At 37.2% G+C, this 17,692-nt stretch overlaps 1 protein-coding gene across 1 annotated transcript in view; it reads left to right on the top strand.

Annotated features, from left to right (window-relative positions):
* mboat2a (membrane bound O-acyltransferase domain containing 2a) overlaps positions 1-17,692 on the top strand; it is a 90,076-nt gene that overhangs the window by 51,590 nt on the left and 20,794 nt on the right. The window contains exons 3-5 of the mRNA XM_079833803.1: positions 845-922; positions 10,260-10,355; positions 13,006-13,061. Coding sequence (XP_079689929.1) covers positions 845-922; positions 10,260-10,355; positions 13,006-13,061 — 230 coding nt within the window. The remainder of the gene's footprint in view (positions 1-844; positions 923-10,259; positions 10,356-13,005; positions 13,062-17,692) is intronic.

Here is a 17,692-nt window from a genome sequence, read left to right as displayed (position 1 = left end):
ACGTTGGTCCAGTGTTTGAGGAGTGAGGATTTTATTGATGACATGTTTAAGTTAGCCCTAAAAGGACCCATGTCTATTTGAAAGTTAAACTGTTTTGCAATATGAGGTCAATACAATCCAGGACTGAAGCTGCTGTGCATTGTTCTAGTGCAATATGCTGTTGAAAAACAAGCATTTTTTGTGAAAATTTAAATGTTCTATTTTTATACTGTATTTGATTAATGTCATTGTATAAAAAGAGGTTTTAATAAATATAAATCTAACAGACGTACAGGATTTGAATACATTTTATTTCTGTGGTAAGAGGACTTGACATGACTCGAAACTAAAATGGTAGGACTTTGGACTCGACTTGAGACTTGCTGGCTTTGACTTTTTGACTCGACTCGGACTTGCCTCATCTTTGACTCGACTTGACTTGGGACTCGAGGGCAAAGACTTGAGACTTACTTGTGACTTGCATAACAATGACTTTGTCCCACCTCTGGTATATACACCTGTTCAACTGCTTGTTAACGCAAATATGTAATCAGCCAATCACATGGCAGCAACTCAATGCATTTAGGTATGTAGACCTGGTCAAGACAATTTGCTGAAGTTTAAACTGAGCATCAAAATGGAAAGAAAGGCTTTGATTGGACTTTGTTGGTGCCAGACAGGCTAGTCTGAGTATTTCAGAAACTGCTGATCTACTGGGATTTGGCTATATGGGATTTTCTGTCTTATTTTATTCAGAAACACAATTCTGTCCTGTTCAAACTGACAGCCTTGTTTCATAGTTTAATAAAGTTTTATGTCCATACACTTTTCATTGGTATCCTCTTCTCCTTGTGCTTCATTTCAGGTATGCCTTACATTTTCTGGTACAGAGCGGTCTTGCTTACGGCGTTATGATCTTCACAGGTGTGGAACACATGCACAAGTGAGTACCGACCTCACAATCCCCTGCACCATCGAACGGCCCTGCTTCCAATAACAGGAACAACCTCGTGTCAATTCAGAAATGTATTATGGCATTGGAACAGTGCTCTCAATAGTGTCATGACACAGTCATCAAACCATCCAGTTCACAACATGCCTGAGTTATTCGTCTAGCTCTGTGGTTGGTTTGTTGAAGACTAATCCATGCCTCTCTCACCCATCCATTTCGTTCTTATCAGTAAACAGCCCTAGAGCAATGAGTGAGCGTCTGTTTTCATTATTGTTTCCACGAGTCGTATGCTGAGTGACAGCTCCCTCTGATCTGGGGTCAGATGAATAGATGTGCTAGACCATGTGTTTTGCACTGCTGCTCAGGGCGGTACCAAAAATAACCAGCGCTGCTCGATAGTGTTTACTATTGAAACCAACCATAAACACTAATGTGTGTAGTGTGTACTGAATCCTAAGTCATGGCAACAAAAACAAGGAAAATACTGACACAATCATATGATTTCATTATGTATTGAATGCATTTCTGAATAACAGGCACATCTGATTACCCCATATCTGAGGGATTTAGATAACTGTGCTAGGTCACCTGTCCTTGGCACATACATTAGAACGTCGAGACAGAAGTCCTGCCAACATGGTTTGTGAACTTCGGCTAGTTAAAAAGGTCATTATGACAGGTTGACCGTCGGCCTCCTGCCCAGATGTTTGCATAACTGCATAATTATCATACATGGAGTTTGTCCATGTGTACTAAATACACAGAGCAGGTGTAGCGCATAGATGAATGTTCTGGGTTCAATACACCACCTCACATTTACCTCTGAAAAAAAAAACAAAAAAACAGCAAAAATCAATACATAATATATAATTGTGCATGCTCAATCTAATTTCCCTTATTTTTACATTTGGTTTCCCTTTGCCATCCTCTAACACTTATTTAGAGTTTATCTTTAAAAACATAACATTACAAAAAAAAAATAATAATAATACTGTTAAATGTTAAATTAAACATTATATATTGTTATATATACAGCTCTGGAAAAAATTAAGAGACCACTTAGATGAGAAATCAATGTTAAGTGGTCTCTTAATTTTTTCCAGAGCTGTATATATATATATATATATATATATATATATAATAAAATATAATGTTTAATTTAACATTTAACAGTATTCTTCTTATTATTTTTTTCTTTATTTACTATATTCTATATTTTCTATATTCTTTATTAAGTTCATTTAGAAAAAAATTTGGAGCATTTTTTGTTTGTTAAATTAAAGTTTTTATTTTTTAAAGTGACGACCAAGTGGCCAGCAGCCGACAGTGAGTTAATCCAACGCTTTAGCCTCTCAAATCAACACTTAACTTGTCTTGGCTATAATAAAATCCATAGATATAAAACACTTTAAGCATCAGTTTAAACGTTTAGCCCACTATCACCACCACCACCACCACCACCACAGTAAAAAGGCATTTTTGATGAGTTGAGGTAGGCTGATTGTAGGCGCTCGCAAATGAAATGGGCTACACTATCTAAACAAATAAAAAAATAAAATAAAAAACATGCAGGTTGCCTTACCTTACACCTCTCTGCAAAATTAATATAAATCCAATCTTCAATTCCGCGCTATATGCACATTTAACGGAGTTCACGTCAACGAAAGCAACAGATATGAGCTGCTTTTTATTCATCAGAGCTACCTAAGCACTGGTGAGATCATTTAGTCTTATTAGTTTTAATGAAGAGGATTGTGTTTTTGAGCATCTGAGACTTACTTCACTTGCGGCAGTTTGCGTGTTGGCTTGCTACTCATTTGCGCCGATGCGTGTTGCAGTAGCGACGTCATATCTGACCACAACATGTCATATATAGCCTATAACACGCTCTCACGCGTAAATTATTTTAACAATTTGCCGGGAGTAAAATTAACATATGTGGTTTAAACAACCAGTTTAATTTACACTTGTCCAGTTTCGCCTGAAATGTTGAATGAACAATTATGTTTATTGTGTTTAACTGTTCAGTACTGTTCATATTTACATTTAAAAAGCAGACAAAAAAGTAACTTAAAAGTTACATTCCCTAGTAACTAATTACTTTTGATATACAGTAATTGGTAAAGTAATTCATTTACTTTTAAAAGAAGTAACCAGTAACTGTAATTAATTACTAATTTTCAGTAACTTGCCCAACACTGATTATATGTAATTGTACTTTAAAATACTGTCATATTTATGGTTTTTGATAGTAGAAACCTACGAAAGATCATATTTATTGGTAAAGAAAAAAACAGTAAAGGGACATTCCCAGAATCACATATGATTTTTTATATAATACATTTTGTTTCTTATTTTTGTTATCAGTAATTAGTCAATTGTTATTATTAAATATGTTTATTGCATTACTTTAATTTCATGTATGTTACCCTGATGTTGTTTTATGTTGGTATATTTTAAGGTGAAATCAGATTTTGATAGAGATCAGATATGTATATTAACATACTTGATGAATTAATGATTTTCGTTACTAACCTAGACAAACTAGACCTTGAAACGACACATTTTGAACTGTGAACGTTTCATATTGGAAGTGAGATAATGTGTTAGGTCACAGTAATCTGTAGTTTGCACCGATTATAAAACATGTCACTTTTCCTTACTCTTGGCTCTTACGTGCTTTCGTCTAAGAAGGTAAAAAGCAGCAACTTCTAAACTGTTGACGACTGATAAGATGAACTTGTGCAGGAGTCTGTGGGGATGATATAGACATAGACTGGCCCTGTTCCCTGCAGTGAGCACAGAGACCGCATTAGGGATGCAGTGCTACAGAACAGACCTTTTGAAACTCCAGTCAGTAATAGAGTGATGCCATGCTCCGCTGCTCAGGGGAGATGAGAGGGCAAAGCAAAGGATGAAGGGAAATTGAAAAACAGGGGTGGAAAACCGCTAAGGAATGCAAGGTGTATGCGTGTTTGCATAAAAAGCAGAAGTATCTATTTTGAGAGGCTCACATTACTTAAATGGTTTATTACCTGTGTCATTATGTCAGACTACCAATAAAACTGGCATAGATTAGCTGCTGAAGTGATAATGCAAACACTTCATTATATAAAAAACGGAATACTTTATACTCTCTCTTCTCTGGCATTAAAGCCAGCACAAAAGGGCATTCGCAATCCATAATGTGATTTCCATAATGTGATGCTTTTAGCAATATCTAGAAAGCAAGATTCCTGTGTAAAAAATATGTGAACCCTTGGATTCATCATAACTGATTGGTCTTACTATGGCAGCAGTAACTTTTATGACTAATGAATGCAATTTTTTTTCTTACACCAAAAACCGTCAATAGGCTTTTTGCAACTGCATCTTTAAGGCTTGTGTGCACTACCATTCAAAAGTTTGGGGTCATTCTTTTTTTTTATCACTATTTTCAACCTTACCTTACAGTCCCACTACTTTTAATGAAGATGATTTTGTGTTGAGCTTCAGGATACGACGCTGAACTTACAGTTTCATTTGCGGCTGTTTTGCACATTGGCTTGCTAAAAAGAGGCTCATCTGCTGCGGGCCATATGTATGGTGATGTGTATTGGTGTCATATCTGACTACTACACACATTTTTTTTTTTACGATTTTGGGAGGTGTAAAATTTACATGTGGCTACAAAAACCAGATGTGTTTACACGTGTCCAGTTTGGCTTCAGGATGTGTTTTGAGTAATCTCGAAGCGTTTCAGAGGGCATTTACACCGGCCTGGTCTTTTCACGATCGGATAGCTATCCGATCAGAGAAAGCACATAAAGTGACCAGGTGTAAACAGGGCATATGATTTGAGGTGATATGAGTGACAGTGATGGTTGGTGTAGCAGCAAAGTTCCGTTTTTTTTTGCAAATGGTTAGAAACACAGAGACGGCCCAATAAGACTGCATACAATGACGTTCACCTGATCTGACTCCTGAACTCCTACCAGCGACCAACTTTAACTCTTTCCCTGCCATTGACGAGTTTTTACCAGAGCATGTGAGTAGAGCGGTTATATTTCCTCCAGAGCAGAGAGCGCTTATCTGAAACTCCCGATCCTCTCGCTCATTCCGCTCCCCGCCGCTCGCTCAACCCAGAATTCCCTTTGTGACATGCTGGTTCGAAAATATGTGAAATTAGTAGGGCTGCCCCTGACTACAGTTTTTTTCTACTAGGCCTAGTTGTTCATTTAAGCCATTAGTTGATGACTAAGTACACATTTATATTAGGCTTATTGAATTACTTAAATATATGCTGGAGAGAATTCTAAACGAGCGTTTATGTAGTAATACATTAGCCTATTCTGCACTCAAGCGCACGCATAAAGCTTGCCACAAAGAACAGCAAAAGTAATAATTATAAATGTGTCAGAAATAGCAAGGAGACAATTTAAATATTTATTAATAAACTAGATTTTTTCTTTGTCATTACCGGCTGCAAAGATGAAGTTGATGATGCTGACTCGCCATCTCCGCAGTAGTGGACGCACCAATAGAGAAATGCATGTCATACAGATACTATTTATTTTCGTTTTGAAATGTTTCGTTTAAAAGTAGACATTTCAAGCTTTCTATTGGCATATTTCTGTTTATTTATTAGATGCGCTCTAGTCTATGATTAGCGCCATGATTATATTGTCTGCTATATTTGCAAATTATTTATTAAATCTAGGCAATTGGTTAATGAAACATTGATCAAAATTAAGATACAATTTATACAAAACGAAATTTACTTTAAAGAAAGTCTTTCTACAAAACAAAACTTAATGAAGTGGTCAAAATATATTCTGATCCACTCCATGTCTTCCAACATATTGTGCATCTTATGATGTGTCCTATACTCATGCTGTTCATAATCGACAGATGAAATTATATAAAAAAAATTATAATATTAAAACATAAATATGAAACAAATGTTTTTTTTTTTTAAATGGCTACAAGTATAGTGCAATACAGGGAAACAAATTTCATGTCGGAGCAGGATTTGAGCGAATGTCGTTTTACCGGTGAGCGTGAGGAGCGTTTGCTTGGGCTGTGAGCGATTGAGTGGAGCGCGCTGGCATTCAGCGGAATATTGAGCTTAGCGTCACACCGCTCTGCTTCGCTCACATGCTCTGTTTTTTACAGCTTTCTGTGTTATTACTGTTATTACTGTAAGGTAGGGGGCGCTATTACGCATCTCCTGAACCAGTACAGTATCTCCAGATCAAAACAGGGAAAGAAGAAGCAGAAACAAGCGATCTTAAATGTAAGCAAATGCATTGGTAAAATAATGTGATCATCAACAATATGATCATATAAATCAAAATGTCCTAATGTTACTTAATGAAATGTTGACCCAGGAAATGCCTAATGGACTGTGAAGCTTTGGGGTGATGATGGACTCGATCTACATGGATCCATCTATGTTTTGATCTTCGTTCTGAATCTGATCCAATTTAGCTCAAAATGTAACTTTTTTCAATGAAACTTACCCACATTCAAGTGTTTTCATGCAAAAAAATAATGCATGAAGAATTCATGAAGCTAGAATAAAAGCAGAGGTTCTGATCTTTATTTTGATATATTGCGTGTTCTGATATTCATACAACAAAATATTCTGGGGACCATGACATTTTTGTGAAAATGAAAAGAAAAAAAGAAAAAAACGGTTGGCAGGGAAAGAGTTAAAGCATATACAGCAACTTGGTGACCTTCAGCGAAGAAAGTACTGTGTGTGTTAATGTTCTTTTAGAGCTCTTATGGATGTCTATTTATTGACAGCTTGATTCTGTGAGCATCAAACTCAGGAAAGTTAAAGAATACGGAATAAATGGAGCACGCTAAGCTTTCATACAGAGGTCTTGCTCCCAAATTCAACTTCATTGAAATACTGTATGTCAAGTCATACACAACACAAAACCACCCTTTATAACTGTGCGCTTTTCAACTTCTGCTCTGAGAATTAAAGAGTTTGGTTAGAAGGTCGTTCTCTCAGGTCTTGTTCTATTGCACAATGGTGTGACTGTCGCCTGTTTCATTAAAAATGACACGTTTATGATGTGATTTATTGCTTTAATATGTTTCCACTCAGGTATGTGAGAGAAGGATTTTATGGTGTAGAGAAGACCCACACCCCACCCCCCCTCTAACAGCGGCTGATAACACTTCCCCCTTGTGTCTCGTTTTTGTAAATTATCATCTTGAGACTGAGTGTGGTGGTCATTGCCAAATGAAAATGGGACCAGAAAAGAGTGTGTGTGTGAGAGAGCAAGAGAGTGCTGCCCTCATCACGGGTCACTGGAGCTCTTGTCTGACTTATTGGAGATGAATAGTGTATATGTATATTTATAGAAGGGCTGCTCAAGAGTGTGAGTCCTTGAAAGGCAGTTTATAGGCGACTCTCCAGTTGAGACAGGCAGAAGAAAATCAATAGGTGATGCACGTTATGCACAATATGGCATTGTTGGAACGGAACTTTTTCTTTTAAGGAGCCAACTGCTTTTTTTGAATAGAGATGGCTGTATATTTAATTAAAATGCTTTTTTAAATGAAAATTATTTAAATACGTTTTTTTGGCTTCGTTTAGTGTGTGTGTGTGTGTGTCTGTGTGTTTTCTGTTTGTTGAGAGCCATTGTGTGACTGTGAAAAGATTTGTGTGCACAGAACACTTTTGTGGCACTGGTTTAGTGTTAGAAAGTTAGTTTGCGCTCTTGATATATTGACTGGGAAGGGTTCATATTGTAGATTTGTTTCTGGATTGTTGCTGAGATCCAGCCGACCAATCAGAACACATGGAGGGGCTTCATGGAGACCGGAATTAAACAGAGTATTTTTCCTTCCAAAGTTGCGAATTTAACTTGTGTGCAAAATTGGAATATCACATAAGGCATTTGCGAATAAAGCACTGTTTCCATCCAGTGAGTCAAAGAGAACAAAATCATCACTTCCTTAGAAACTGGTGCTAAATATCACTAGGAAAAGAAGAAGAAGCCACTGTATATGATAATTTCCGTAATCCATTTATAATAAATGACTTGCGTCTCAGAGACGTGTTATCTATCTTGCTTTCGGTTATGTTGTCCCATCGTGCAAAGTCACATGATTCTTTTTTTGATGCGCGTCAAGTAATTTATTCAGTAAATGTGTTTCCATCGTGCGCATGTTTTCTTATCAGATTTATCAACACAAATGAGTGCATGTGTTTTTTTTAATGCGCATTTTAGAATTTATGCGCATCTTGCCGATTCCATCCAGTAGTTTTTGATGCGATATCCCAAAATGTGCATAAAAATAGGTGGATAGAAACAGAGCTACTGACAGATTGGGAATAGAGGTGCTGCAACAATGTAACATGTGAAAAATAATGTTTTTTGAACATTCAAGCATGAAAACCTACTCTAGTCTCTCAGAAGGGGCATAATGGGTTCCTTTAAATAATTTTAAATGTTTTAGTATTGTGTATTTAATGTTTCTAACATCAATACTTTTCTGATGACAACCTAGGCTACATCTGAATTTGCATACTTTTGTGCATGTAGTAAAACAGTATACCATGATTTTGTAGGATGTGAACACTTGTTTGCATGTGCATGCTTGCGTTTCCATCTACATCCATTATCTTACAATTCATTATTATCAAACAAGTTGATAGAGAACATCACAAACTGTTTGTTTTGGGGTTGTGGTTAATATTAGCTGAGCAAAAAAGCATTCAAGCATGCACGCACAGACAAACCACTAAAAATAGTATATTGCCCGGGCATGTTTGGCCTACTATGTTTAGTATGCTTTGCATTTGTGATGCATATGTCCCGTTGACTGTCCCACCACCATTCAGCATTGAGAAGCACAATCCATCTTCTAACTGTACAATGTTCCCTGTGCAACTAGACGAGAACCTCCACACAATCATCCTATAGAATGCTTAAACAGAAGAAGGTCTTCTTAGTACACACACAGTGCTGCTCAGAGCTCTGATGAAGGGCCTACTGTTGAGACCGAGCAGGCACCGCCTCTGAATACCGCGAGTGGGACTGTAGACATGTTAAACCAGCTTTGTTTGAGGCAAAGACAGGAACTACAATGCCAAGAATTTGCCCACTGTTGCCTAGTGAGGAATCGGGGGACTTCTATTTGAGTCAGAGACCTGAATGTAACATACCAAACGTTCTGCAGCTGTGTGTGGCTTTTGCTTCAAAATGAGGCCCTGCTGAACATCAGTGGGTCTTTTGATAACTTTCAGTGGCTTTTAACTTCCTTTTGATGGTTAATATGCTGAATAAAAGAGCAATCTTTATCAGACTGTGAGAGGAAGTTAATAAGCCGAGTTGAAATTTATGGCACGAGTTTAATAGTGTTGTTCTAACATACTGCTTTAGGCAACGATGTTACAGAGCAGCTTTGATCATAATCTCCACTCATGAATTTGTTGTAGTATGCAAATAACTTGCATGAATTATCATGTATAATATCAGATATCAGATGTGAGCTATTTGCAGCAAAGTGGGGACTCGTGCTAATTTAAGATAGTTGGTGGCTCTTGCTATAATTGTCTTTTCTTCCTGCATTTAAATTAACTAAAAAATAAGAGAAAAATATTAATGGAATAAATTCTAATAATTATCATTTTGCTTTTTGAGTTGTCGGAAATACCGGTTAACCTATGTTTTTTTTTTTCATTACATTTTGTGACCTTTTCTCATTTAGGGTCATGAAAGTGTATGCAAAGTTTCAACATGCTGATGTGTTTTGACATATACACGCATCATTTCTGTTACGATGGTGATGTTCTTGGGTCAATTTGACCTGCATATTTTAACGTCCTAAGGCAGTGGTTCTCAAAGTGTGGAACGAGTACCAGAAGTGGTACTCAGGCTGCCTCTAGTGGTACGCAGAGGAATCACTAAATAATTGAATGTTAAAACACATACATTTTAATTTAATCTTTATTAGTTTATTTGAATCCAATTACGGTCAATTTGACCCTGACTAATTAAATCTGTTCTTTTTCTCATTTTAATACAGTCTTCTATAAAAATGACTAATTTGTTTGGACTGCCAAAAGTAAGCCAATAAAGAGATGTCAAACTTACTTGGGGTTAATTTGTCATGCAGGAAATCGAAGGGCAAGTTTAGTGCTTTGCATTGTGGGATACAGTATTTTCACACTGTGGTTTATGTATACTGCACTTTTTGCTTACACAGCATGTGCATAGTGCCCACAAAATACATACTGCTGAAATGAAGTAGTGTGGTATGTTGTACCAAATATAGCCTTTTTTTTCTCAAGTTTTCCCCTCTTTTGCCGCCTTCTCCATAGATACTGCTTTGTGATTACGCTGGGATATCTCAGTTTCTGCCAGGTCACCAGAATCTTTGTGTTTGACTATGGAATGTACTCCGCAGACTTCACTGGGTAAGTTATTTTGCACTGGAATCAGTAATGAAAACTGAGTAAGACAATTTTTGCTAGCTGAAATAAAAAATAAAAAACATTATTAATGGAAATAACAAACTAAAATACATTTTATTGTCTCCAAAACTAACAACATTTTTTATGAAAAACAGCTTAGTTTTTGATACAATATATATTATAAAATTTGCCAATGTTAAACATGATACTGTCACTATATAGCAATAACATTGGGTTGTTTTGAGAAATTAAATTATATAATTATACTAGTTTAGTTTTGATTACTCTACTGTTCACAAGTTTGGGGTCAGTAAGATTTTGTTGTTGTTGTTGAAAGAAATTAATACTTTTATTCAGCAAGTATGACATTGATTGATTAAATTCATCAAAAGTGACAGTTAAGACATTTACTTTTCTATTTTAAGTAAATGCTGTTCTTTTGTAATTTCCATTCATTAAAGAATCCTGAAAAAATGTAGCAGGGTTTCCACAGAAATAGAAGCTATTTTAAATATCAAAAACATTATTGTTTTACTGTCTTTTTGATCAAATGAATGCAGCCTTGATAAAAGACCTAGAACGTTAGAAAACATTATAAACTTTTACTACCCAAATGTTTTAACTGTAGTGTATAATTTATATAAATACTAAAACTATATAATATAAAATAAACTGAAATCAGTAAACATATTAAGAGCTAACCGTGATATAGTGATAACTAGCAAAAACTAAACTAAACTCAAAGGACCGTTTAAAATTGTTTAGAAATGAAAACTAAATAAAAAATTCATAACAATAAGTACTGGGGGTTTTAGAGGGATTTTTTTTCAGCTTTCACAAAAACATACAATGACATTTGGTTTTAAAGGTTCAGCCGAAAATGAAAATTGTCATCATTTACTCACCCTCAAGTTGTTCCAAATCTGTATGCGTTTTTTCTTTCTTCTGCTAAACACAAAAGAAGATATTTTAAAGAAGGTTGGTAACCAGACAGTTGGCTGTAGTCATTAACTTTCATAGTAGGAAACAAAATATTATGGAAGTTAATGGCAACCGTCAACAGTCTGGTTACTGTTGTGGCAGTTTTTTAATCAACTCTGAATAAGAGACTTATCTTTGTAAATTTAAAAAATTGTTTATTCTTTTGCAAAAGAAGAGTCAACAGTCAGCCTAGAAATCTAGACGCACCCTAGCGGCAGCAAATGTAATTTGCAGCCAGGGTCGTCTAGCAACTCTCCGTTGGCTTGCGATCTGGAGAAAACAAACTCTGGTCAGGCCAATCACATCGTGTATAGAGTCGGTGGGCAGGCTTAACATAATGACGGCAGAGTTGCGGCGGTTCAGCGTGCTACTCGTAAACAAAGAAGCTGGCGAACAGCGGTCTTGAATCAGCTTTGGCCGCGACTCTGGAAGACTTGGAGATTGTCTTTGAGAAAAGAACAAAGAACGGCACTGAAGTCATTCTTAAGAAAGGAAGATGTGTTTGGAGTTTTGCTGACCAGATACGGCGAAAGTTTAATCTATCAACTAGCTCCGCTTCACCTTCTTCGTTGCTCTGGTTGGTTGTAGCGCTATCCAATTGCGTGCAGATGGAATTTGAAAGACAACCGTTTATCCCGCCCCTCGGATTGAGCCCTGCCAATGGTGAGTTCCCAGACCCAACATCTTGATGGCTTGTCAGGCTCGTCAACAGTCATACAGCCATCCTGAATGTCTGCAGACTAAACAATTGAGCTCCCTTTTATACCTTTTCCAAGGTCAGCATCACACCTTCTGTAATTTTCCACACATACTCAAATAACTCCACATTTCTTTCATCCTTACACTGGGGACCCTCAAAATTAGATGTACCCTGACCCCTAGGGTCATGAGACCCATATTTAGGTGGACAGTGACCCCTAAGGTCACTTTGCTGGTCACATTGTCTTGCTGATTTTACCTCACAGTCATGCATAGCAAAACATTCTCGTATGTATATGAACTCAGAAACCCCAGCATAATATTCTTTGATGTACGGATAAATGTGAACAATAAATTCTCATGCAGAATGAATTTTCTTCTATGATTACATTTTTCCACCACATTACCAACATTCTTCAAAATATCTTCTTTTGTGTTCAGCAGAAGAAAGAAACTCATACATCTTTGGAACAATATGAGAATGAGTAAATGATGACAGAATTTTCATTGTTGGGTGAACTATCCCTTTAAGTATAGGTTTCCGTGTCTGTTGTGAAAAGATGCCTCATGTATGCACAAAATGTCTCACTACCTATAGACTGAACATAAGGGGGGGGAAATCACTGTTCGTATTCTGCTTTGCAATAATCTTTGCAATAAAATTTCTTTGCAAGAAATCAGAAAAAAAAATCCAGACTCCAGCTTTGCTCCAATGAAATATTCCAGTTAACCACAGCGAGAGCAAGTATATCAGGGCTAGTTTTACCTCAGGATCGAAGCGGATCAGAATCATTTACACCAAGGTGATCTCAACCATTAAGATGCTTTATGGAGATGTGGTCAGTACAGCTGTATAAATAATAAATGTTGAATAGCTAGGTGTGATAGAAGTGGAAGCTCTTGTACGGACTCAATATCAGGTGTAAACAGGGTCTCTCACAAATACACACTTTCATTTTCCCTCTGTCTCCAGGCCCATGATGGTCATCACACAGAAGATCACAAGTTTGGCGTTTGAGATTCATGATGGTATGTAACAGATTTATTAATCCCATTCTCATCCGCATGGTTGAAAAGTCTCAATAGTGAATGAGAGTGGCATGATTTCTACCTGAAATCTTTCTACAGCTCCATTGTTTCTATCTATGCCCATGTTAGAGGCTCTAGGAATTACATAAGGGCTGTTAAACCCTGCTGCTACACCATGTCCTCGTATGCCATTGATTTGTACCATTGCTGGCGCTGCACTCTAGTGAGTGGGCCAAAGTAGTTAGGGCTGCCAGCTGGATGTTGCACTTCACAGACCAACACTCTATATCGCTTATTATGCAGCTTGGTGAAATCTGTTTAATGCGATACTAATTATGCTGCATCACCACATCATTTTTGCATAATCTGGATCATTGATAAAGGAGAATGAAGGCGATTTCAAGTTTAATGGACTTTCCTTCCACTGAGTGTGTTTAAAGAGACAGTTCATTCAAAGTGATTTTGACACCATGACCATATTTGAATATACACTAACGTTCAAAAGTTTGTAGTCAGTAATATTTTATTTTTTAAATAAATTCTTTTAGATTTTTTTCTTTTTTTGAGCGCCAAATCAGCATATTAGAATGGTTTCTGAAGGATCATGTGACACTGAAGACACTGCCATCACAGGGATAAATTATTTTAAAATATATTAAAATAGAAAAACATGACTTTAAATTGTAATAATATTTCACAATATTACTGTAACCTTAAGCTTCAGTCTACACCTTTTTCGGTTATTAGGTATATTTTGTAAATTATCATGAAAAATTTTCTTTTTGGGCCGAGATAAATTTGGTTGAATTGAATTGGAAAAAATATATTGTATTTTTGATCAAATAAATGCAGCCTTGGTGAGCATAAAAGACACAATCAGACAGAATGCGTTTTTTTGCAGTGAGAGGCGCCTTTTTAAAAATAGTTTTCTGTTGGCAGTGAGCGTTTTGCGCGCTGTTTATATGCCCCGGGCGCCTCACGGTTTAGCCGCCTGCTTTGCCTTGCGTTTTTGTAGGAGCACCTGAAGTTGAAATAAAAGTCAACTCTGAGCAGAAAAGCACCCGACGTCATTTGCTTTTTTTCTATCAAATGAATGGACAATGGAATGGACATCCATTGTGGTGATGTTACCTTGATTAGACTGACAGGACAGCTGATTCGGGGGTTGCCTAGCAACATAAAAAAAACGCAGCACACTGCTCTTTTCTAAATTAAAAAAATGTCACCCCAAAAAAAGGCAGTGTGGTGTGCCTCGCGTTTTAAACCTGAAAAACACATTCTGTCTGATCAGGGTCTTACTGAACATTCTTACAATCTTACTGATCCCAAAGGTAGCAAGTGTCCATTTTTTTTTTGTCTGAGATTTGAAAATAGTGTATGTGTCAGTTATATGGTCATACTTTCTTGCAAATATCATCTTCTGTGTTCCACAGAAGAAAGGGGTTTGGAATGACATTCCAAAGTAAATATTGACAGATTTTTCATTTTTGGGTGAACTATCCCTTTAAGCACAAAGGAATGAGCAGCAGAGAAAGCATAATGGCAGGAACCCAAGGGAAACCACTCTAGTTTTATCAACGACTGGCAAATCCCCCATGTAAACAAGGCGACTGATAAGTAAGCTAGATTGCACGCCATCCTAGCATAGTTTTTAGATACTTATTCAACCACAGAGCTAATCGCTGTGATAAAAGTCACTGTTAGAGTCAGACAGAAGTGGCATCACAGTCACCACATTTCCTGTTTAAGAGAGGACATCCCGTTTCTCTGAAGCAGTAGCTCTCAGAACAGCTGGCCGAAACTGCAGCCCAGCACTTCTGAGCTGCCTCCGCATGACTTGCCGTTAGCTCTGCATGCCCTGCTCCACTGCAGACAACACACATGACATATTAATCCATGCGCTTTAATGAAGTTATGCAATGGTCTTCCCCTGAACTCAGAATGAAAGTGTGGCACTTTGATAATTTGGCAAATGACCTTTGACTTGCGAAAGACTAATGTTGAATCATTTTTAATAAAATAAAATAATTTATTTTTTATTATTATAGCCTTTTTTAAACACTTTTAATATATTTTTGGCCCTTTTGTAAAACGCTAGAGATAATCTATATATATATATATATATATATATAAAAAGAGTAAAAAAGGCTATAATAACTGGTATTATGAATTTTGAAGGCTAAATACAATCGGCAGAAGTAAAAAGCTAAACGTAGGCTATAAACGAACTACACCATGGTCACATGTAGGAGTTAAAACGAAATCTGAATTGAGAGGAACAGAAACTAATATTCACTGGATGGTCATATACCTTTTCAGCGCTATATGGGGGAAAATATCACACAGTGTAGCTTTAAAGGGTGCGTTAGGCTGTGTTCACACTTGATGTGTTTTTTGACAAGAAAAAGTTGACGAGCGCTCTTAGTAAAAAAAAAAAAAATACTGGAGGCGTTTGGTTCCAAATAGCAGCCTAGGGCGTCTTTTGTTGCTATAACAACAGCTGCAACAAGAGTGCTGTGTGGTGCAGAGAGATATATATAGATATATATGTCGAGAAAGTTGGCTCTTTGAAGTTAAAGGGGAGCAGAATGTCGGTTCACAACGACGTTTGTCGGTGCACGACATTATACGGGGAAGAAAACAGGATGGTGCTTACAATAATTTAGTTCAGCAGCTCCGGTTGGATGATGCGCGATTTGCGGCATATTTTAGACTAACAAAAGTCAGTTTGAAGATCTGCTACAAATCATTGCTCCGACACTAGCACAATTAGTCAATCTACTGGCACCTTCTCCATTTTTCTACTTGTTATGGAAACGAGTCAAGTCTTGTTACTCGCTTGTCTTTGGTGAGCTCTCAAAAAGGCACTTGACGTAGGGCGTTTTTATCAGACATTTTTTCAGATGCTCTGAGTTGTAGAAAAAGATGTCAGCGTTGGCATTTAAAAAAGCACTCACAACTTCTTTGAAAACACGGTTTACTCCATAGGATTATTATGTAAAACAGACGCTGGCAGCTTCAAAAAAGACGTCAAGAGTGAACAATGCCCTTAGTAATATGCGCCTATAGATGGGTGCGCAACGCGCATTGACTCTGCTTATTACACACACAGGGATGCGCAGCAGCACACAAACATTTTTAAATTAAAAAGTTAAAAGGATTCCTCTCTGAAGAAGTGTTCCGCCATGTAAATAGCGAATCCACCATGGTGCAAGCGCAACTGGCTTTTAAAGGGAATGGGAGATGAGACTCTGATTGGTTTATTGCACGTTACGCCAAAACGCACCCATGACTCATTAAAAGACTAAAGACAACCCTTTTGGACCATGCACCTGGCACGGCGACCATTTTTTTTGTCGTTACACTAGCAAAAGTGGTTTCGGACACGCCCTAAGTGCACCTGCGCCATGCGCTTCGGACCATGTGCTCAGATTGTTAAAATAGGGCTCAGAGGCTGTAAAAGCGGACTAGTGAGTAGTTGTGTTTACCTGTTTATTGTGATGATGTTTAATGTCCCATCAGCGTCTGTAGTCCCATTTAGCCACTTGATAGCACTCACCTTTTTCAATACAAGTAAAAGCTTTTTAAAAAACATCACACATGGGTAGATCTGTCCTACATTAGCACCTTGTCTCAATGTGTATGTAGATATTGTGCTAACAGCTAGGCCATGGTTCTGTTGTAATGACATGCCATACTTTTTGTATGTTGCATACTTGCAATACTAGTATGTTTCAATTGGTCTGTGTAGGACCTGAGAGTGCTACCCGGTAAACAAATATCATGCGGTGTTGTTTAAGGTCGTCACATTTGCTGAAGGAAGAAGAGTGGGATTGTGTCTGTGTGTACATGCTGCTGTTGGTTATGCATTTTCCAGTAGCCATTAAAGGCTGCGGAAGCTGATAGGGTGACTAATCTAGTTGTTGTGCATCGACAGAGATGAATGAAGAATACGTTTGAACCGCTTTCCTCACTAACCCCGGAGACTTCACGCTCCAGACTGGAGCAGAGCAGCTCAATGCTGCCAAAACACGACATCACTGTCCACAGACTCTTAATTAATGTCTACAGTCAACGGCAGTGTGTGTGTGTGTGTGTGTGTGTGTGTGTGTGTGTGTGTGTGTGTGTGTGTGTGTGTGTGTGTGTGTGTGTGTGTGTGTGTGTATATATATAATTAAAACATTTAATTAATTTATGGCTGTGATAGCAAAGCTGAATTTTCAGCATCATTACTCTAGTCTTTAGTCACATGATCCTTCAGAAATCATTCTAATATGCTGATTTGGTTCTGTTGGAAAGTTAATTTAAACAACATTTATTTGAGATAGAAATCTTTTGTAACATAAAAGTATTAATTAAAAGAGAGGGCGAGAGAAAGAGAGACATGCATTTAGTAGTTATTTGCATTTATCTTTGTTTTAATCCATGGGGTGGGCGCTAAAGATGTAAATATACTGCATTCAGTTTGCTCTCACTAAGCCTGTATAAAACCTTTTTTTTTTTGTATTTGACATATCACTTTAAAAAAAGGCTGAATGTGTAAGCACAGCTTAGTGATATCGTTTCTGTTTGTACTTGGTGAGTGCGTGTGATCCTGCATCATCACGTGGGCTTCATTCACACATATTTGC

This window comes from Gobio gobio (genome assembly GCF_949357685.1).
Source record: "Gobio gobio genome assembly, chromosome: 13".
In the NCBI taxonomy this organism is placed as follows: Eukaryota; Metazoa; Chordata; class Actinopteri; order Cypriniformes; family Gobionidae; genus Gobio; species Gobio gobio.
This window is presented reverse-complemented; position numbering and strand designations above follow the sequence as displayed.